Source organism: Coregonus lavaretus (genome assembly GCF_964263955.1).
Source record: "Coregonus lavaretus genome assembly, chromosome: 9".
NCBI lineage: Eukaryota > Metazoa > Chordata > Actinopteri > Salmoniformes > Salmonidae > Coregonus > Coregonus lavaretus.
In genome coordinates, this window is record NC_139996.1 from 19,448,339 (window position 1) to 19,471,932 (window position 23,594).

Below are 23,594 nucleotides of genomic sequence, written 5' to 3' on the forward strand. Positions count from 1 at the left end.
AATCATTACTATAGTTAAGTAGTCAAATCAAGTATGTTAGTGCTGGTCTGGAAAAAAAGTCTGCTTACCCTGTCGGTCCCCAGGACCTGGATCGAAAAACACTGCTTTAAAGGGCCAATCAGCATTAGAAACAATAACAAGGCGTTCTTCCTGCCACTATTTCAGTAAAAAGCTGAGGGATGGGGCTGGGGAAGTGTAATCACTCTCAAATTCATAGACTGAGCTATGGATACAAGGGCTGAACCTCCATGATATCAAAATGATAGTTTTAACCATGTTTTGAGACTAAACAGTGCTTGTTTACATTTACTTTGTTTCCAAAAATTGGAGTACAACAAACATATATTTTGGGTTCTGATTGAGTACGTCAGTTAAACTATGGCATTGAGGCATTTATATGTTATATTCTTCAAGATTCAATGGGTACAAAATGGATGTAGCAACTGCTGATTGCCCCTTTTAAGTCAACCAAGATCAGTTTGAGCAAGCCGAGGCACAGAATCGCTAATCTTGATCACACAAGTAGTCATTTGGGATGCAAGGTGATTAGATCAGTGATTCTGCACAATGTGACTGCAATGTAATCAGTCCCAAACATGTTTTTGTTCATGTCTCAGCATGCAGCAGAACTGGAACAAAAGCAGAATGAGACGGAGAATAAGAAGCTGCTGGGAGAGGTGGTAAAGTACAGTAACGTCATCCAGGTAAAAGTCAACTACAGACAACTCCTTCTTCTTATCAGAAGCTATATCTCTGTTTGCTTTGTGCCCAGAACCTTGTGTTTGTTTTCACTTGGTCACCAAGGCTGCCTTTCTGTTTGTAGTCTGGCCTCTAGTGCCTCACATTGCCAATGATGAATGGCATAGAGTACATTTTCAATTTAGTGCAGGTTTGTTCTGTGTGCTTTCAAAAGGCTTGTGGCCTCTAACTGTGGTTTAAACAGTCGTATTAAAATAAGTGGTTTGGTCAGGTCCAGTCTCTTGCTGTTAAAATATGGTGTTTTTTTCATGTAGTGCTCTGTGTACGTCTTTCATGCTAAAGCCATTATTTGAATGATCTGTCCAGAAAAGGGAAACTTTTATTTAAAAAAAAAGGTTATATATATATATATATATATATATATATATATATATATATATATACAGTACCAGTCAAAGGTTTGGACACACCTACTCATTCAAGGGTTTTTCTTTATTTTCACAATTTTTTACATTGTAGAATAATAGTGAAGACATCAAAACTATGAAATAACACATATGGAATCATATAGTAACCAAAAAAGTGTTAAACAAATCCAAATATTTTATATTTGAGATTCTTCAAATAGCCACCATTTGCCTTGATGACAGCTTTGACACTCTTGGCATTCTCTCAACCAGCTTCATGAGATAGTCACCTGGAATGCGTTTCAATTAACAGGTGTGCCTTGTTAAAAGTTTAATTTGTGGAATTTCTTTCCTTCTTAATGCGTTTGAGCCAGTCAGTTGTGTTGTGACAAGGTAGGGGGGGTATACAGAAGATAGCCCTATTTGGTAAAAGACCAAGTCTATATTAAGCAAAGAGAAACAGTCCATCATTACTTTAAGACATGAAGGTCAGTCAATACGGAACATTTCAAGAACTTTTAAAGTTTCTTCAAGTGCAGTCGCGAAAACCATCAAACGCTATGATGAAACTGGCTCTCATGAGGACCGCCACAGGAATGGAAGACCCAGAGTTACCTCTGCTGCAGAGGATAAGTTCATTAGAGTTAACTGCACCTCAGAAATTGCAGCCCAAATAAATGCTTCACAGAGTTCAAGTAACAGACACATCTCAACATCAACTGTTCAGAGGAGACTGTGTGAATCAGGCCTTCATGGTTGAATTGTTACAAAGAAACCACTGCTAAAGGACACCAATAAGAAGAAGAGACCTGCTTGGGCCAAGAAACACGAGCAATGGACATTAGACCGGTGGAAATGTGTCCTTTGGTCTGGAGTCCAAATTTGAGATTTTAGGTTCAAACCGCCATGTCTTTGTGAGATGCGGTGTGGGTGAACGGATGATCTCCGCATGGAGGAGGAGGTGTTATGGTGTGGGGGTGCTTTGCTGGTGACACTGTCTGTGATTTATTTAGAATTCAAGGCACACTTAACCAGCGTGGCTACCACAGCAGTCTGCAGTGATACGCCATCCCATCTGGTTTGGGCTTAGTGGGACTATCATTTGTTTTTCAATAGGACAATGACCCAACACACCTCCCGGCTGTGTAAGGGCTATTTTACCAAGAAGGAGAGTGATGGAGTGCTGCATCAGATGACCTGGCCTCCACAATCCCCCGACCTCAACCCAATTGAGATGGTTTGGGATGAGTCGGACCGCAGAGTGAAGGAAAAGCAGCCAACAAGTGCTCAGCATATGTGGGAACTCCTTCAAGACTGTTGGAAAAGCATTCCAGGTGAAGCTGGTTGAGAGAATGCCAAGAGTGTGCAAAACTGTCATCAAGGCAAAGGGTGGCTGTTTGAAGAATCTAAAATTTAAAATATATTTTGATTTGTTTAACACTTTTTTGGTTACTACATGATTCCAAATGTGTTATTTCATAGTTTTGATGTCTTCACTATTGTTCTACAATGTAGAAAATAGTAAAAATAAAGAAAAACCCTTGAATGAGTAGGTGTGTCCAAACTTTTGACTGGTACTGTATAAATAATTTGGGTAATGTTCTTATCCCTTATCCCAAGCGGAAACTAAATTGAAAGGCTTTTGAGGTAAATTCCAAATCAAGTAAAATCTGAGCTCATAATTAATTGGTCTGGTGAAATAAAAATTATGAACTAGCCCTACATCTCACTTTAATAAAAAAAAGTACCAATTTCATACGGTAACTGTTTCCTAGCACTAAATAAATGTGATTGGTTAAGATTAGAGTTAGGTGTTGTGGTGGGATTCTAACCATGGACCTTGTGTATGATGTGTCCTTGTAAATTGGCCCCATTTATTTCTCCCTCAGCTTCTGCATATAAAGAGTAACAAGTACTTGACGGTGAATAAGCGTTTGCCGGCGCTGCTGGAGAAGAACGCCATGCGTGTGTCTCTGGACCCAGCCGGCAATGAGGGCTCCTGGTTCTACATCCAGCCCTTCTGGAAACTCCGCAGCGAGGGGGATAATGTAGGTACCCCTGTTAGTGCTGATCTTGGATCAAGTCCCCCTTGTCTTTATAATCCTCTTCATTATTATCTGAAAGGCAAAACTGATCCTAGATCAGCACTTTTACTGAGCCGCTTTATGAAAAGGGGCCCTGACCTGACTCACTACAGGCCACTGCTTTGAAGGTACCCTGTAACTAGGGCCAGGAGTTTTTCCCGAACATGTGACCCGATGATGAAAAACTCCTAGCCCTACTTACCATAGATATGTTATTGTAAACCAAACTTCATGATGAACCTCAGTATTGTTAATAATTATTTTAAATTTGTATGGGCCGTCTTAATATTGAACATGTCATATTTTAATTAGATTGGTATTATGTCCATGTCAAAGTAATATCTTCATCCTTCTGAAATAACTTGATTGGTTTTCTCCTTTCCTTTTGCTTTAGCATCCTATGGTGGAAGGTATTCTTCTTGTTTGAAGTGCATGGTGTGTGTGTTCGGCCATGAGACTTGCTGTGAAAGCATGTTAGCACTAGCCTTGCATGTAGTCATTGAGCATTGAAAAACTTAAGTACGTGTGTGCATTTCCACTAGTCTTGTACAATTTCCTATTTTTTCCCTTAAAAGGCCATTCCGCCACTTTTCAACCTCATATTCACCAAACCAGTGTCTACATATGTGAAAACTGCGCTTTTCTATGATCTGTGGTTCAAAAGATAAGAAGAAAGGTCAAAGAAAATGCTTCTCTGTGACATCACAGGGTAGGATTAAAACAAAAAAAACAGTGGTTTTTCTAAACCTGCAACGAGTTTCTAGCCCAAGGGAGGGTATTTTCTTGCTCCCACATCACCGCTAATATCATAGTGTTTGAAAATCAGCGTTTTTTTTTTGTTATAACTTTTGATGTCACCAGGTAGAACATTTTAACTTTATATTATTTTCTACAAAACGTAGAAATGCGCAGTTTTCCATATGTTGACACACTTATTGTGCTGGAGATAATGAAAATTAGGTTGAAAAGTGGTGGAGTTGCCCTTTAACTGTTATTGACTGGAAGTTTTAGATTACAGCAATGCTATCGATAGATACAGTGCATTGGGAAAGTATTAAGACCACTTGACTTTTTCCACATCCTCATCAAGCTACACACAATACCCCATAACGACAAAGCGAAAACAGTTTTTATTTTCTTCGAAAAACTGAAATACCTTTATTTATATAAGTATTCAGACCCTTTGCCATGATACTTGTAATTGAGCTCAGGTGCATCCTGTTTCCATTGGTCATCCTTGAGATGTTTCTACAACTTGATTGGAGTCCAACTGTGGTAAATTGAATTGATTGGACATGATTTGGAAAGGCACACACCTGTCTATATAAGGTCCCACAGTTGACCGTGCATGTCAGAGCAAAAACCAAGCCATGAGGTCGAAGGAATTGTTGGGGGGGAAGGGTACCAAAACATTTCTGCAGCATTGAAGGTCCCCAAGGACACAGTGGCCTCCATCATTCTTAAATGGAAGAAGTTTGGAACCACCAAGACTCTTCCTAGAGCTGGCCACCCGGTCAAACTGAGCAATCGGGGGAGAAGGGCCTTGGTCAGGGAGGTGACCAAGAACCCGATGGTCACTTTGACGGAGCTCCAGAGTTCCTCTGTGGAGATGGGAGAACCTTCCAGAAGGACAAACATCTCTGCAGCACTCCACCAATCAGGCCTTTATGGTAGAGTGGCCAGATGGAAGTCACTCCTCAGTAAAAGGCACATGACAGCCCGCTTGGAGTTTGCCAAAAGGCACATAAAGACTCTCAGACCATGAGAAACAACATTCTCTGGTCTGATGAAACCAAGATTGAACTCTTTGGCTTGAATGCCCAGTGTCATGTCTGGAGGAAACCTGGCACAATCCCTACGGTGAAGCATGGTGGTGGCAGCATCATGCTGTGTGGATGTTTTTCAGCGGCAGGGAGTGGGAGACTAGTCAGGATCGAGGGAAAGATGAACAGAGCAAAGTACAGAGAGATCCTTGATGAAAACCTGCTCCAGAGCGCTCAGGACCTCATAGGCCAGTCTAGTTCTTCCACACCAATCTCAACAAATAATTTCTGTATGGACCTCGCTTTATGCAAGGGGGCATTGTCATGCTGAAACAGGAAACTGTTGCCAAAAAGTTGGAGGAACAGAATCTTCTAGAATGTCATTGTATGCTGTAGCGTTAAGATTTCCCTTCACTGGAACTAAGGGGCCTAGTCTGAACCATGAAAAACAGCCCCAGACCATTATTCTTCCTCCACCAAACTTTACAGTTGGTGCTATGCATTCGGGCAGGTAGCGTTTTCCTGCCGTCCGCCAAACCCGGATTCGTCTGTTGGATTGGCAGATGGTGAAACATGATTAATCACTCCAGAGAACGTGTTTCCACTGCTCCAGAGTCCAATGGCGGTGAGCTTTACACCCCTCCAGCCGATGCTTGGCATTGGGCATGGTGATCTTAGGCTTGTGTGCGGCTGCTCGGCCATGGAAACCCATTATATGAAGCTCCCGAGGAACAGTTATTATGCTGACGTTGCTTCCAGAGGCAATTTGGAACTCGGTAGTGAGAAATTTGTTCAATGTGCTTCAGCACTCGAGGGTCCCGTTCTGTAAGCTTGTGTAGCCTACGACTTCGCGGCTGAGCTGTTGTTGCTCCTAGACATTTCCACTTCACAATAACATCACTTACAGTTGACCAGTGCAGCTCTAGCAGGGCAGAAATTTGATGAACTGACTTGTTTGAAAGGTGGCTTCCTATGACGATGCCACGTTGAAAGTCACTGAGCTCTTCAGTAAGGCCATTCTACTGCCAATGTTTGTCTATGGAGCTTGCATGGCTGTGCTCGATTTGTATACACCGGTCAGCAACGGGTGTGGCTGAAATAGCAGAATCCACCAATTTGAAGGGGTGGTAACATACTTTTGTATGTATAGTGTAGATAGATAGATGCTACATTGTTATTGGAATGGCCTGCCTTTAAGAACAATTCTTCTCCTGTCCATTTTAGTCCATTTACAGTCTGTTTATTGAGATATTTATGTGTTTTGAATGTAGAGTACAGTTTGAATGTAGATGTTTGAGACTATGGTGCATACAGGACAGTACACTGCATTCAGCGATTCACGCTACCACACACATAGCTGTATGAGTGAATTAATGTATATGCACTGTAAACACCCTACATGCTACACTTCCTTCATTTGACCATGGTTTGTGCTCATCTGCTATTGAAAATGACACACAGAATAAGCCCACTCATCCTATTTGCATTGTTGTGGGGAATGCTTATCTCTGGATGGATAGTTGCCCTCTGCATGGGACAGGGTGTGACTGTGGACCTTTGCTGTTTGAAGTGTGTCTCATACCTCTGTCCCATTGTCCTGTGATAGGTCCGATTAGACATCTGCCTCATTTGTATCTATATTCTACTCTCACTCTACTCTACTTGTAATCATGTGTACGCTAGTGTCTGACCTGTTGTGGTTGGTCCCTAGGTGGTGGTGGGAGACAAAGTGGTCTTGATGCCTGTGAACGCAGGGCAGCCTCTCCATGCCAGCAACATTGAGCTGCTAGACAACCCTGGCTGCAAGGAGGTAAGATCCATGAAACAATTTGATTAGAGCTACAGTATAGCGGTTACCGTGTAAAAATGTACTGTATGCATGGAAAAACGGTGCAGAAGGATGATGGCCATGTTGTGTCTGTCCCAGCCTGCTATCTCCAACAATTCCTGCATTGTCGCATTTTTGAATACTCCCAAAAAGCTGCTGGTCAGCATGTTTGCCTTTTTAAGTGAATAGGACTCATGAGACGAGAGTGGCGGTGGTTCGAATCCAGGCGGCGGTTCGAATCTAGGCTTGTTTTTATTTAGGCGTGTCTTTATTTAACCCTTACCTTAACTACTTGCTAGTATGCCTAAACCTAAATGTACTCTAACCACTCTCTAGCATACCGTAACCTAACCTTATCCTAACCCTTAACCTTTAACCATAACGACTCGCTAACGCACCCATATCATAACATGCGTTTGGAAACCTGCCTGATTGCAGCAGGTATTAAGAACCTTAAGAATCTTGTCTAGTGGTAGTGCTGCAGACTCCGGTCCATACATACCCGCTGGCGACGGGGTCACGAATACCACCTCTGACCCTACTCTGTCTCTCTCTCTATCGGTCTCCCTCTCTACCTTCCGGCTATCACTGTCCATAAAAATTGTCCTTTCATGGTTGCAGAACCGGCATTGTTGCAGGAATGGCAAACCAGCAGCTATCTGAGGCTCTGAAAATATGTGTATAATTCAGGTATAGTCATGACAGTCCGTTGGTCTTCTCTGCTCCTCTCCTTGGTTTTTCTGTAGGTGAACGCTGTGAACTGCAACACCAGCTGGAAGGTCACTCTGTTCATGAAGTTCAGTGACTACAGAGAGGACGTCCTCAAAGGAGTGAGTGTTTTGTCTTTATCTTACCTCTTCGACATGCTGCCTGCCTAATGTCCTTCAGTGCAGACAGAGGGTTGTATGCAAAGTTTGTTGATGGGGAGGCTCTCTGTCTTAGGTGAAAGAATTCATGCTTTCACATCCACATTTTAAAGTTTTTTTATTTTTTATTATGGCATCATGATTATAATAATTAAATTATGATAATTTATGCTCAGTTGATAATAACTCAAATCAAGTGTTACTTTAAAGTGTTTATTTTCAGTTTCTTAGCCCAAACAGCTAAACCATGTTGTTGTCATCTCTGTCAGGGTGATGTGGTGCGTCTGTTCCACGCCGAACAGGAGAAGTTCCTGACATGTGACGAGTACAGGAATCAGCAGCACATCTTCCTCAGGACCACCCTGAGACAGTCTGCCACCTCCGCCACCAGTTCCAAAGCACTCTGGGAAATAGAGGTACCTACTGCACTGTTTGCCTACTGCAATGGTTCCGTCCCAATTCTCCCAAAGTGTGCACCCGTGCACTCCTCGTCACACATGTATTGGTGTGGGTTAGTTTCCACCATTTCTTACACCAGTCCTTTGCCTTTAAATCAACAAAGACAAGTGAACAAGTGCATACTTAGAACAGAGAATTGGGACGGAGTGAGAAGCTCTTGATTTGGTAGAACGAGTGGAAACACCTGTTTTGAATAGGAAATTCCCCAGAGGGAGATTAAACAAGTGTCTTCCTCGTGAACAAATACATTACCTCATACTATGATGTTATTAATGGCGCTAAGTGATGTTGAGGGTTCTTTCTTCGTTGATCAGTGTGTTTTAAATGTGTGTTTCTCTATGGCAGGTTGTGCACTACGACCCCTGCAGAGGGGGTGCCGGCCAGTGGAACAGCCTGTTTCGCTTCAAACACCTGGCCACTGGGAACTACCTGGCTGCAGAGGTAGGGTGTTACTTTCTCCCTCCTTCTCTCTCGCTCTCGCTCTCTCTCTTTGACTGTGTGTCAAACGGTTATTTTGGTTGTCGGTTGTCTTTTCATTGTGTTTTGACTCTGCTGCTGAATTTGAATACTGTTAATTTAAATACTCTGTCCATGAATGACTCATCTTGTACAGTAATACAGGATGTTGTTCATTTTCATTGCTTTTTTAATTTCCAAAAACCCACAATATAATACATTCCACAAAATATAATACTTATCTTATCACATGATGGAAAATCTTTGACTAAGTATGTGCAATGACCAACGCTACCATCTCTTGTTTGAGTGTTTTCTGACTTGACAGATTGCCAATGTGTGGGTGTTTTCCACTCTGGTTAACATCCTGTCACTACTTGTTAATCCCTACTTTACATGAAACTGTGAGAAGTGCCAACAGACCATAATGCAGCTTTCTTTGTAGACTACTGTCTCTGTACTGTCTCTTATGTCAGTCCTCTCTCTGTGGTCAGGCTGTAAGGGTGCTGGTCTAGGATCAGGTCCTACCTGTCCATATAATCCTATTAATTAGGATCTAAAAGTAAACACTGATCCTATATCAGCAATCCTGCTCTGAGATTCTTTGTGAATACTGTGTGCTTTAGCCAACTGTACTGATTACTCATGTATGGCATGAAAACTAAAGTCAGAGGAGTTGGGATTTGGCTAGGCCTCTAGCTACAGACTGTGTTTATGTACATTATACATATCTGGGATCAGGCTTGTAGTGAGAGGTGAGCAGATGTTGTTGTTCCAGACGTGCTGCAGATGGCAGTGTTCCCATTTTTATGGCCTAGTGATGGGTATCCCAAGTCTTTATTGTGAGCCGGATATTTTGGCTACGTTCACCTAAAATGAGCCGTTCATTTAGTTCCTACATGGCTCATCATTCAGTAGCGCTTAGAAATGGATGAAAAAACATGAAATTTCACATTTCCTACCATTTATGTCAGAACGTGAAATGTGAGTTCAAATACATTTTACCTGAAGAAATTAGATTACTGCAAAATTGAGTGTGGACCAGATTGTGGCTCTCTCCCCACTACCTATTGTTCCTGCAGTGAAGAATTACCATCTTCAGAGAATGTTTTTATAACTTATCTATAATCGTTGTCTGGAGCTCAAAAAGCAGTATGCAAATCAAGGAGCCAAATGAACAGCTCTTTCGCAGATACAATTCGGTTACCGACGTTCACCAAAAGTATCTGTTCAAAAAGAGCTATTCGTTCGCAAACGACCCATCACTATTATGGCCCTCTCTCTCTGTAATCTCCTTCATTGTGCTGTACAGGTGCAGCACTGCAAAAATAATTTCCCCAAGGAGATAATAAAGTTGATCAAATCTGTCAACTTAATCACAATCAACAAACTGTTAATGGTGTGAAGAGTGTGTGGTCTGAACAGTTGACTGACTGTCTGACTAACTGACTGACTTTCTTTTCTTTCTATAGATTAACCCTGATTTCCGGGATGAGAGTGTGGATTCTAAAGCAGAGGTGAATCAGGTTAGTGAAACACTCTTCTGGTTTTCATATTCCTGTCTGATGGACCTTAGTCTGGATCTCATTTCCACTGATTTCAACCACATGGTATATCTATGAGTATTCTGGTATGTGTTGTGTTTAACAATGCATGACCATGGTCTCTCTTAGATGAGATTTTACAACTAGTACTGCATAAAGGGTAGATCAAACTGTGCATCCTCTACAAACAGTGTGTTTCTGCTAAGAGAGCAACTTTGTGTGGGTGTGTTTCTATGCAGTGGTAGAGGGAGTGCACCTGTCAAACGCTGGGCCTCCTGCTTGGGCCCTCTGTTCTCTCACACCACCTCAAACTCCTATTATGCAATAGCTTTTCCTCTTACTCATCAGCAAGAACAGACTCATCCGCTCACTTTCTTCCCTTCTTTCCTCTCTCTCTCTTTTTATCTTTCTCTCTCTCACACACACTTGCATGCACACACACACTCACAACATACACAACCAGGGGTTGTAACCAAAATTATTTTCCAATCGTTTAGTTCTGAACAGAACCACTATTTTTTTTGTTCCGTTCTACTGTTCCCGAGCAACAAAATAAAAAGTACCGGTTTATATTGTTCCCTTTTTAACCTCTGAAATCAAGTTGTTTTTTTTAGCTCATTAAATTACTTCACAAATCAGTGCGAATAGAGCAAGCAAGCTAGTTGTTTACAGGTGTGATGGACAGACAAGTGCAGCCTATGGTACAAGATGCTACTGAAATTTTGCAGGTGGGGTGAGAGGGTTGAGGAGGAGGCTTGAAGCGCTGGGCATCTTGTTATGACATGCTTTATAGAATTATGTCCACAGAATTATACCTAGGAGGAGCGGCTTCTATGGAGGAACTTTTAAATGTCCTTTGAGCTAGCTAGTAAGCTTGAACTAGCTAGCTAGCTAACAAGCTTGCATGTGCAGAGCGGCACCAGAGTTAATAACACAGCTTTTTGAAGTTAGTAAGTGAAACATGATAATTAGGCCTATAGTATCCTTAACTAGCATTGAAAAAAATGTATCCATTCTTCTCTAGCTAATTAAATATCTTCTCCCTATCTTCTGAATTACGCTTGTAACGTCAGTGCAGTAGCCTATGCTTAAGAGGGGGGAGGGGCAGGTTGCCTAAACACGTACACACACTGGCAAAGATCTTCAACTTGCAGGCAGACACTGGAATACGTTTCTGAGTGACAGAGAGAGGGCTTTGCACTTATTTTTTTCTAGTCCCAAAAAAACCCTGGAACGTTATTAACCGGTTGCCACGCTTTTAAAATAACGGTTCTGTTCCGGAACAGTATGGATCACTTTAATTCCAGGTTCCTTTTCGGTTCCTTAACATTTTTGTTGTTTTCTGTTCTGTTCCAACCCATGTTGCTCTACCAACGTGTAGCTCAGTTGGTAGAGCATGGCGTTTTCAACGGCAGGTTTGTGGGTTCATTTCCCACGGGGGACCAGTATGGAGAAAAATTTTTTTATGCACTCACTAACTGTAAGTCACTCTGGATAAGAGCGTCTGCTAAATGACTAAAATGTAAATGTAATGTACACAACGTAGACAATGTACAAACTCTATTTCAAGACAGATTTTCCTGCACTTGCCGACCTTCTGCATTGGTATTCTGCCTCCGCTCACACAGGAACACAAACTCTGCTCAGACACTCAGTGGGCCCCTTATATAAAGTCTGAGTGTGTGGGTGCTCTGTGAGAGAGGGAGATGAAGAGATGGAGGGAGGGGAGACAGACGTGCTGTCTGCTCTGCTGTGCTGTTATGTACTGCTGGATGGAGTGAGTCACCCAGAGGAGAGGAGGGGGGAGAGGAGGTGATAAGGCACAGGGGTGGCTCAGAGGAGCTCTTTCCCATTGACACGCAGAGAGCACTGCAGCGGTTAACCCTCCCAGTACTGGCCTATTATCTGTCTGCAGCATCCACACAGTGCAGTCCAAACCTCATCCACTGTCTCATTCTAATAACATAAGCTGCCATTGTTTTTGTTTTTTTACAGTGCTTTGAATCTGTGTCACAGGTTTATTGATATTAGCATTGAGAATGCTTTAGTTGCAAGAACTTTGGTATCCATCTTTGTGTGTCTGTGCTGTCTGTCTGCAGACGGAGACAGATACAGTGTACTCCAAGAAGAAGCGTCAGGCTGCAGAGAAGATAGCCTGCACCCTGGTGTCTGTGCCCCATGGCAACGACATCGCCTCTCTGTTTGAGCTGGACGCCACCACGCTGCAGATGGCTGACTGTCTGGTGCCCAGGTCAGAGACTGGCCGCTAAAACACATTTTAAAATATCTAAAACACTGAAAACATTTAAAGGTCGGTTAGAACTAGGTTGAATATTTTCCTATTGAAAACTACAACTCCCTACAGCATCCCACAGTTTGTTCTTGATTTGATGTCTCTCATGCTTGATAGGATTTCTCTCTAGAGAAACAGCGCATTGAGCTCACAAAAAAAAACTAAATGGAATTCAAGTAACTGAACCGATGAAATTTCGGTTAATCGCTCAGCACTTCAAAACACACTTCGAACACACTGTGCCTTCCCTCAGGAACTCGTACGTACGGCTGAGACACCTGTGTACCAACACCTGGGTGAGCAGCACCAACTTCCCCATCGACGCTGAGGAGGAGCGCCCTGTCATGCTCAAGGTCCAATACTACCCCCCTGCTGTTTTAAGTTCCACTTATATTTTTTGTGCTTATAATAATATTGTCACAAACTTTTTTCACAAACTTTTCAACATTGTAAGTTACTATTAGACATAGGGTTCATTGTGGAGTTTGGAGGGATTGTTGTTGAGTCTATAGGCCTACAGTACACATGAGTAGTTCATTTGATACTGTATGCCCTCTACCCACAGATTGGCACGTGCCCTACGAAGGAGGACAAGGAGGCATTTGCTATTGTCTCTGTACCCCTGTTTGAGGTCCGAGACCTGGACTTTGCCAACGATGCCAACAAGGTCCTGGAGTTGACCGTGAGGAAGCTGCAGTACGGCAACATTGCTCAGAACGAGAGGAGGTACAGCACAGCCCTGCTGACACAACCAAGACACCCTGGCTGTGTCTGGAAATGTTACTAGCCAGCAAATCCTTGCTTCCTCCTTACTTGCGCATCTGAGGAGGTGGTCGGAGGGCAGGGTCTTTGGATCCTCTCCTCCAATGTGCTTTGAGAGCGAGCCGAATGGAGGAAACAAGGATGTGAAGGCTAGTAACGTTGTTAGACAGTGCAATGCAATCGAATATAGCTCCTGAGTAGAATACAACGTGATACAGTCAGTATAGGCGCTAGAGTATGCCCCCTAGTGACACGGCCAAGAGGGTTACACTGTTTATTTGGTCCAATACTGTGTAATTCAATCTGTTTTCAATTATAATTTTTATTGCATGTATTAATTTCCTCATTCCCTATGGAATCTCGATGTCTGCAATAACTTTGGCTTTCAGACAGATAATGTGTTCTGTGTACTTCTGTCATATCAACTAATGTTATTTTGGGGGCCCGTGTTTCCCAGGTTTGTGACTAAGCTGTTAGAGGACCTGATCTTCTTTGTGTGCGAGGTCCCCAACAACGGTCAGGACGTGCTGTCTGTGGTCATCTCCAACCCCAACAGGGAAAGACAGAAACTAATGAGGGAACAGAACATTCTAGCCCAGGTCAGCTCACTCATACACTCACACACACTCTCCCAGAATATCGCCTAAAGAAGTATCCTCTAGCTTTGGTCTTATATCTGATTCTGCTTTGGCCAGTTCCTGTGTTGTCTGTTGTTGTCATAACAATTATATTGGGTAATGATGACAAAGAGAAGCTATTTGTATCTTACAAACACTGTTAAATTGAGCTAAAAGTGTGCAGATTTATTTTGACTTAATAGACTTATTTGCTAACGCAGAAGCAGACTGGCACCCAAGCTAGAAGGTGAATTCCACTGTCTCCTTCCAATGGCCATCACACTGTGACTTATGGGCAACAGAGTGCAGAAAGCAGGCTCCCTCTAATCACAGTAATTTAAGGGATTAATAATTCAAGTCAATTATTCCAAAGGCTGTGCTAATAGCATTGTTAGTGGTAATGATGCTGGCAGTGGTAATTACTGTGATTAGGGATGATACGGACAACAACAGAATAATTTGTAAAGTGCAATTGTTTTGGCATCAACAAGTCATTTGTCTGTCTGTCTCTCTCTCTCTGATCTCTTCTCTCTTCTGCTGTCTGATTTCTCCAGATTTTTGGTATTCTGAAGGCCCCATTCACGGACCTGGGGGAGGGGCCCATGCTGAAGCTGGAGGACTTGGGGGACCAGCGCTACGCTCCCTTTAAGTACATGCTGCAGCTGTGCTACCGGGTGCTGCGCCACTCCCAACAGGACTACCGCAAGAACCAGGCTAGTAGCACTGTAGCTTTGTCCAACTCGCAACCCTGACTCTATCTTGGTCAATAAGATCAATAACTGTTTGTTATAAAATATAAGCTTACACTACCAGTCAAAAGTTTGGACACACCTACTCATTCAAGGGTTTTTCTTTATTTTTTACATTGTAGAATAATAGTGAAGACATCAAAACTAGTAAATAACACTTATGGAATCATGTAGTAAGCAAAAAAAGTGTTAAACAAATCAAAATATATTCTTCAAATAGCCAACCTTTGCCTTGATGACAGCTTTGCACACTCTTTGCATTCTCTCAACCAGCTTCATGAGGTAGTCACCTGGAATGCATTTCAATTAACAGGTGTGCCTTCTTAAAAGTTAATTTGTGGAATTTCTTTTCTTCTTAATGCATTTGAGCCAATCAGTTTTGTTGTGACAAGGTAGGGGGGTATACAGAAGATAGCCCTATTTGGTAAAAGACCAAGTCCATATTATGGCAAGAACAGCTCAAATAAGCAAAGAGAAACAACAGTCCATCATTACTTTAAGACATGAAGGTCAGTCAATATGGAACATAAAAAAAAAACATCAAGCGCTATGATGAAACTGGCTCTCATGAGGACCGCCACAGGAATGGAAGACCCAGAGTTACCTCTGCTGCAGAGGATAAGTTCAGTAGAGTTACCAGCCTCAGAAATTGTAGCCCAAATAAATGCTTCAAGTCACAGACACATCTCAACATCAACTGTTCAGAGGGGACTGTGTGAATCAGGCCTTCATGGTCGAATTGCTGCAAAGAAACCACTACTAAAGGACACCAATAAGAAGAAGAGACCTGCTTCGGCCAAGAAACACGAGCAATGGACATTAGACCGGTGGAAATGTGTTCTTTGGTCTGGAGTCCAAATTTGAGATTTTTGGTTCCAACCGCCGTGTCTTTGTGAGACGCGGTGTGGGTGAACGGATGATCTCCGCCCCACCGTAAAGCACTTTGCTGGTGACACTGTCTGTGATTTATTTAGAATTCAAGGCACACTTAACCAGCATGGCTACCACAGCATTCTGCAGCGATACGCCATCAAATCTGGTTTGGGCTTAGTGGGACTATCATTTGTTTTTCAACAGGACAATGACCCAACATACCTCCAGGCGGTGTAAGGGCTATTTTACCAAGAAGGAGAGTGATGGTGTGCTGCGTCAGATGACCTGGCCTCCACAATCCTCAACCCAATTGAGATGGTTTGGGATGAGTCGGACGGCAGAGTGAAGGAAAAGCAGCCAACATGTGCTAAGCATATGTGGGAACTCCTTCAAGACTGTTGGAAAAGCATTCCAGGTGAAGCTGGTTGAGAGAATGCCATTAGTGTGCAAAGCTGTCATCAAGGCAAAGGGTGGCTATTTGAAGAATCTCAAATCTCGAATATATTTTGATTTGTTTAACACTTATTGGGTTACTACATGATTCCATATGTGTTATTTCATAGTTTTGATGTCTTCACTATTATTCTACAATGTAGAAAATAGTAAAAATAAAGAAAAACCCTTGAATTAGTAGGTGTGTCCAAACTTTTGACTGGTAATGTATATGTAGGAAGTCGTGTATGTGAAAGATGAAGATCCATTGTGTGCTGGTTGAAGTATCTCAAGCAGAAACTCTTAACCCTATCAGCCAACCCATCACAACAAGGTCGTGTTCATTAGGGCAGACAGTAGTACAACTTTTTTTTGCGTTGTTTGGAAGGTAAGCATTTCACGGTAAAGTCTACACCTTTTGTATTCAGCGCATGTGACAAAAATGTGATTTGATTTAGTTTAATTTGAAAACAAATTGCAACGGAACACGAAAGTGAGCATTTATTATTGGACAAGTTCATATACCCGACCCAGATGTATTCCTATAGTGGTATCCATCGCGACTAACTGGTCTCATTCTGCCCTCCAGGAGTACATAGCCAAGAAGTTCTCCATCATGCAGTCTCAGATCGGTTATGAGATCCTGGCGGAGGACACCATTACAGCTCTGCTCCACAACAACCGCAAGCTGTTGGAGAAACACATCACAGCCAAGGAGATTGAGACCTTTGTCAAACTGCTGCGACGCAACCGAGAGCCCAGGTCAGGACAGAGCAGAGCAGGAAGGAGAAATGTGTGTACTATATATAACACACATTATAAATGTTCGAGCCCTGAATGCTGATTGGCTGAAAGCCATGGAATACCAAAACATAAATTGTTACTGTTCTAATTATGTTGGTAACCATTTTATAATAGCAATAAGGCACCTCGGGGGTTTGTGGTATATGGCCAATATACCACAGCTAAGGGCTGTATCCAGGCACTTCACGTTGCGTCGTGCATAAGAACAGCCCTTAGCCGTGGTATATTAGCCATATACCACACCCCCTCGGGTCTTATTGCTTAATTATAACATGCATATGACACACACACACACATTTGATCCATGAAACTCCCAATGTTTATGGTTAGATATACACACTGGGGCTAGAAAGCACAATGTGCCACACAAACAAAAAACCTATGTATATTACGGTATATTTGTGTTGCCTGTGATTGTTAGGTATTGTTAAGCCACTGTACTGGGTTCAACGTCTTTGAGCAGATTTTGTCCAATATGTTTGGTTGTGTTCTTCTGTCCAATCAGGTTCCTGGACTATCTGTCAGACCTGTGTGTGTCCAATAAGACAGCCATTCCAGTGACACAGGAGCTCATCTGTAAATTCATGCTGAACTCCGCCAATGCTGACATCCTCATCCAGACCAAGTGAGTCACACACACACACACAAACACAAACACACACACATGCCTGTGCTCTCTACCGAACACTGGTGCCCAGGTTTTCAGATTGGGGACTGATGTTTGACATGGCTGTGTTATACACTAGAAGTTCACAATCACATAAGCTGTTACATCTGTGTAAAAAGACACAGCTTGGGTGAATATCATTAAGCTGGTGTATGCAGATGTGCAAAGAGAAGTAGCAGATATTGTGTGTGGTAGTGTATATGTGGGTGTGTGTTTTGAGCTCCAAAGTGAAAAATGAATGCTTCCATTCCCCCCCCAGGCTCATCCCCAACACAGAGACATCCCTGGAGTCGTCCTTGCTGTTGGAGGACACAGAGGACGAGGAGGTGTGGCTCTACTGGATCGACAGCCACAAGGAGCCGCACGGCAAGTCCATCCGCCACCTGGCCCAGGACGCCAAGGGCAACCACAAGCTGGACAGCGACATCATCACCTACTACAGGTACTAGACAGCTACTGCAGCAAGGTGTTCAAAGTCTTTATTGTCTCTGGATGGCGAAACGTTGGTTCTCCTATTTATTGATGTATCGAGTGTTCAACTTAGTTTCTGGTCCGTTAGTCTACAGTACACCTTGTCAATCATTTGGGTGTGCGTCTTCAGTCCAACTACCAAACATTTCACATGTCATATTTCTATGACACACCTATGACATCTCTTCTCCATGTATTTCCTCTCCATCTCCCCCCTTCCCCATCCACCCTCCAGATACCAGCTCAACCTGTTTGCCAAGATGTGTCTGGACCGCCAGTACCTGGCTATCAACCAGGTGTCCAGCCAGCTTCCTGTGGACCTGATCCTGCGCTGCATGTTTGACGACTGCCTGCCCTACAACCTTCGCGCCTCCTTCTGCCGCCTCATGCTGCACATGCACGTGAACCGCGAGCCCCAGGAGGCCGTGGTGGCTGTGCGCTACGCCCGACTCTGGACCGAGATCCCCTCCAAGATCACCATCCACGAGTGAGTGGGGGGGTTGGGGTGGAGATGGTGGGGTGTGTTTTATGTGGCTTTGGGATCTGTGGATGTGGCAATAACATACTGAATCTGTAACTGGCACACCACTTGAAAGAAAATTACCTCTGGGTAGAGAGTCATCACAGATTAATTGCATCTTCAGTTTGCTGCATGTTTCATGCATCTAGGTAGCGAGAGCACTTTCTTTTCTCTAGAGAAACATTGCAGTCAGATTTTCTAGGCTGAAGGTCTATTTCATAGGTTTAAACAACTGACATTGAATTTCTTTGTTAATTAGATTCTCATGTAGAGACTGTATAGTTGCTGTGCTATATAATAACTATCCTCTATAACTGTCTCCATAGGTATGAGTATGAGTTCAGAGACACCTCCAGAGAGGAGATGAAGAGGAAGTTTGCCCCCACCATGGAGTTTGTAGAGGAATACCTCAAGGACGTGGTCAGTCAGCCCTTTCCCTTTGGAGACAAAGAGAAGAATGAACTGACTCTGGAGGTAAAAAAGCACACAACTATTTGTGTGATTGGTTGTTATCCATTCCAAACTATGGATATAGACATCCTCACTTTCAATTTTTTCTGGTCAATTTTTATTAAAACGTTCATGACATATACAGTAACACCACAAAAACAATAATACAACCTTACAACAGTCATTCTCCCACCTCACCCAGTGGTGACCACCCCCCCTAGCCAACACAAAGATAGTAACAGACATGATCACTTTCTGATGTTAAGGTTGCGTCTAACTCTGGCCTCTGTGGGGAAACCTCGTCTCCGGTGTTGTAGGTGGTACATCTGGCCCGTAACCTGGTCTACTTTGGCTTCTACAGCTTCAGTGAGCTGCTGCGTCTCACACGCACCCTGCTGGCCATACTGGACTTTGTCCAGCACCCACTCACCTACATGGACAAGCTCAGCAAGAGTCCCGAGGCAGGTGAGTCACACAGAGAATGAATGAATTAACTGATTCAAACATTTAATTAAATCACAAAACAATTGATTTGTTTACTAAGTTTATTAAGTATATGCACAATGCATATATACTAATTGATAGATGAGTTTCCAGATGTGAAACTTCAAGGGATACTCTCCTCGTCTCTTTATTAAAGAGCTTTTATGACCTGGGTCGTGTTAATTAGGACACTTAACGTAAAATGTTTTGAAACATTTTGCAACAGAAGATTAGCGTTCCTTAATGTACAAGGCCAGGTAGTCCCTCTCTGTTTCAGTCCGTTTCCTTATGTTTGGTGCCCAATGAACACCTCCGGGGTCTCCATGTCCTCCAGGGAACAACGTGTTGCGTACCATCCACGGCGTGGGGGAGATGATGACCCAGATGGTGCTGAGTAGAGGGTACGTCCTGCCTCACCACCTCCCCGACACGCCCCCGTCCCTCCAGCACGGAATACAACCCTTCCTTCTGCCCGACAATGAGGACGTCATGGTCATGGACACCAAGCTCAAAATCATTGAGATCCTACAGGTGAGTGGAGCACCACCATGTGGTCTGGCGGGCCAGTTACCTGTAACTGTTCTAAAGGAGTGGCTTGAGGCTGGCTGTGGTCCAATTCTCTACACCTGTCTCCAATGCTTTTACATGCTTAAGGGGGAGTGATCAACTTTATACTTCTGGGTGAAGGGTAGAGAAATGGAACTCAACCGCTTGTCCTTGAAATCATGAATTGCGTCATAAAATGAGATCCTGTCTAGAAAACTTTTTTTGGGGGTTGCTTACAAGAGATCTCCAAACATAGTTTGGTAACCACTGTTTTAAGGTCTCTGATTTAACTATTTTAGCTTGAATATGGATTTGAGGTATTTTACATTATGATCCTTTATTTATCGGCTTCCATCTTGTTCTCCCATCAGTTCATCCTGAGTGTGCGGCTGGACTATAGGATCACCTACCTGCTATCCATTTATAAAAAAGAATTTGGGGACAGGAATCTACCGGACAGCTCTATGTCGGTGTCTGAATTCCCCTCCATGTCAGGTAAAGCTCTACCATCACATAGGGACATCTTAGCCTGGTCTCAGATCTGTTGTACTGTCTTGCCAACTCTTATGGTTGCAATGGGACCAGGCTAGGAGAATCTAGAGTGTGTCAGTCGATGCCTAAGGGGAATCCTGCTGGTTTGTTGATTACTATTGTAATCAGTTGTTTGAGGTGACAGCACTAATTACTTTCTGTAATTGAACTTGGCTTAATTGTACTCTCTAATTGGTTTCAGTGATTCACATTATTTTGTTCAATTTCAGATCCAGACATAGATGAGATTGCAGCCAAAGCAGAGACCATGTTTGCTGGAAGGTAAGTAAACTGTGTGTATGTGTGTTGTGTTTATGTATGCATGTACAGTGGGGAGAACAAGTATTTGATACACTGCCGATTTTGCAGGTTTGCCTACTTACAAAGCATGTAGAGGTCGGTCATTTTTATCATAGGTACACTTCAACTGTGAGAGACGGAATCTAAAACAAAAATCCAAAAAATCACATTGTATGATTTTTAAGTAATTCATTTGCATTTTATTGCATGACATAAGTATTTGATCACCTACCAACCAGTAAGAATTCCGGCTCTCACAGACCTGTTAGTTTTTCTTTAAGAAGCCCTCCTGTTCTCCACTCATTACATGTATTAACTGCACCTGTTTGAACTCGTTACCTGTATAAAAGACACCTGTCCACACACTCAATCAAACAGACTCCAACCTCTCCACAATGGCCAAGACCAGAGCTGTGTAAGGACATCAGGGATAAAATTGTAGACCTTCACAAGGCTGGGATGGGCTACAGGACAATAGGCAAGCAGCTTGGTGAGAAGGCAACAACTGTTGGCGCAATTATTAGAAAATGGAAGAAGTTCAAGATGACGGTCAATCACCCTCGGTCTGGGGCTCCATGCAAGATCTCACCTTGTGGGGCATCAATGATCATGAGGAAGGTGAGGGATCAGCCCAGAACTACACGGCAGGACCTGGTCAATGACCTGAAGAGAGCTGGGACCACAGTCTCAAAGAAAACCATTAGTAACACACTACGCCGTCATGGATTAAAATCCTGCAGCGCACGCAAGGTCCCCCTGCTCAAGCCAGCGCATGTCCAGGCCCGTCTGAAGTTTGCCAGTGACCATCTGGATGATCCAGAGGAGGAATGGGAGAAGGTCATGTGGTCTGATGAGACAAAAATAGAGCTTTTTGGTCTAAACTCCACTCGCCGTGTTTGGAGGAAGAAGAAGGATGAGTACAACCCCAAGAACACCATCCCAACTGTGAAGCATGGAGGTGGAAACATCATTCTTTGGGGATGCTTTTCTGCAAAGGGGACAGGACGACTGCACCGTATTGAGGGGAGGATGGATGGGGCCATGTATCGCAAGATCTTGGCCAACAACCTCCTTCCCTCAGTAAGAGCATTGAAGATGGGTCGTGGCTGGGTCTTCCAGCATGACAACGACCCGAAACACACAGCCAGGGCAACTAAGGACTGGCTCCGTAAGAAGCATCTCAAGGTCCTGGAGTGGCCTAGCCAGTCTCCAGACCTGAACCCAATAGAAAACCTTTGGAGGGAGCTGAAAGTCCGTATTGCCCAGCGACAGCCCCGAAACCTGAAGGATCTGGAGAAGGTCTGTATGGAGGAGTGGGCCAAAATCCCTGCTGCAGCATGTGCAAACCTGGTCAAGACCTGGTGAAGAGGCCAAAAAAATAAAATAAAAAAATTACAGGAAACGTATGATCTCTGTAATTGCAAACAAAGGTTTCTGTACCAAATAATAAGTTCTGCTTTTCTGATGTATCAAATACTTATGTCATGCAATAAAATGCAAATTAATTACTTAAAAATCATACAATGTGATTTTCTGGATTTTTGTTTTAGATTCCGTCTCTCACAGTAGAAGTGTACCTATGATAAAAATTACAGACCTCTACATGCTTTGTAAGTAGGAAAACCTGCAAAATCGGCAGTGTATCAAATACTTGTTCTCCCCACTGTATGTGTGTGACAAATGGGGCACTGTGGTTTTAGTTCAGAGAAAAGTGCTGTATGTATGCCTATATGTCTGTGTGCCATAGGGATGAGCACGGTTAATCGGATATCCGAACGGACGTTATTATTCGATTACTTGCGAGATTATTCATAAAAAATATGTAAATAATTATAGGCCTATTTTAACAATGAAAAGGATTTGTCTGAATTAAATAAAGTGATACATGTGACATTGCTACATACAAGTATATACCATGACAATTGACATTCTTAATTTAATAAAACCACAAACTCTTGGGCCTCCCGAGTGGCGCAGCGGTCTAAGGCACTGCATCGCACTGTTGCGACATCACTACAGCCTGGGGTTCGTCCCAGAGTTACCTCTGCTGCAGAGGATAAGTTCATTAGAGTTACCAGCCTCAGAAATTGCTGCCCAAATAAATGCTTCACAGAGTAACAGACACATCTCAACATCAACTGTTCAGAGGAGACTGTGTGAATCAGGCCTTCATGGTCGAATTGCTGCAAAGAAACAACTACTAAAGGACACCAATAAGAAGAAGAGACTTGTTTGGGCCAAGAAACATGAGCAATGGACATTAGACCGGTGGAAATTTGTCATTTGGTCTGGAGTCCAAATTGGCGATTTTTGGTTCCAACCGCCGTGTCTTTGTGAGATGTTGTGTGGGTGAACGGATTATCTCTGCATGTGTATTTCCCAACGTAAAGCACGGAGGAGGAGGTGTTATGGTGTGGGGGTGCTTTGCTGGTGACGCTGTCTGTGATTTATTTAGAATTCAAGGCACACTTAACCAGAATGGCTACCACAGCATTCTGCAGCGATATGCCATCCCATCTGGTTTGGGCTTAGTGGGACTATCACTTGTTTTTCAACAGGACAATGACCCAACACACCTCCAGGCTGTGTAAGGGCTATTTTACTAAAAAGGAGAGTGATGGAGTGCTGCATCAGATGACCTGGCCTCCACAATCCCTCAACCCAATTGAGATGGTTTGGGATGAGTTGGACGGCAGAGTGAAGGAAAAGCAGCCAACAAGTGCTCAAATATAAAATATATTTTCATTTGTTTAACACTTTTTTGGTTACTACATGATTCCATATGTGTTATTTCATAGTTTTGATGTCTTTAGTATTATTCTACAATGTAGAAAATAGTAAAAAATGTTTTATGTTGACTATGACATGCTGTGGTTTTTGAGTGTCTTATTTACTATTGGTACACATATTTCATTATAGTGATGTGTGTGTATATATATATATATATATATATATATATATAAGTATTGATGCAGGGCTCATTAAATAAA

General features: G+C 42.9%; 1 protein-coding gene across 1 annotated transcript in view; it reads left to right on the forward strand.

Moving 5' to 3' along the window:
* LOC311135168 (inositol 1,4,5-trisphosphate-gated calcium channel ITPR2-like) overlaps positions 1–23,594 on the forward strand; it is a 148,623-nt gene that overhangs the window by 26,094 nt on the left and 98,935 nt on the right. The window contains exons 4-24 of the mRNA XM_084169086.1: positions 618–704; positions 2,996–3,154; positions 6,665–6,763; positions 7,528–7,611; positions 7,917–8,063; positions 8,452–8,547; positions 10,035–10,088; positions 12,206–12,357; positions 12,653–12,752; positions 12,965–13,125; positions 13,619–13,760; positions 14,333–14,491; positions 16,422–16,594; positions 17,142–17,261; positions 17,563–17,745; positions 18,010–18,261; positions 18,621–18,768; positions 19,062–19,209; positions 19,562–19,758; positions 20,145–20,268; positions 20,535–20,586. Of these exons, the coding sequence (XP_084025212.1) occupies positions 618–704; positions 2,996–3,154; positions 6,665–6,763; positions 7,528–7,611; positions 7,917–8,063; positions 8,452–8,547; positions 10,035–10,088; positions 12,206–12,357; positions 12,653–12,752; positions 12,965–13,125; positions 13,619–13,760; positions 14,333–14,491; positions 16,422–16,594; positions 17,142–17,261; positions 17,563–17,745; positions 18,010–18,261; positions 18,621–18,768; positions 19,062–19,209; positions 19,562–19,758; positions 20,145–20,268; positions 20,535–20,586 (2,837 nt within the window). The remainder of the gene's footprint in view (positions 1–617; positions 705–2,995; positions 3,155–6,664; positions 6,764–7,527; positions 7,612–7,916; positions 8,064–8,451; positions 8,548–10,034; positions 10,089–12,205; positions 12,358–12,652; positions 12,753–12,964; positions 13,126–13,618; positions 13,761–14,332; positions 14,492–16,421; positions 16,595–17,141; positions 17,262–17,562; positions 17,746–18,009; positions 18,262–18,620; positions 18,769–19,061; positions 19,210–19,561; positions 19,759–20,144; positions 20,269–20,534; positions 20,587–23,594) is intronic.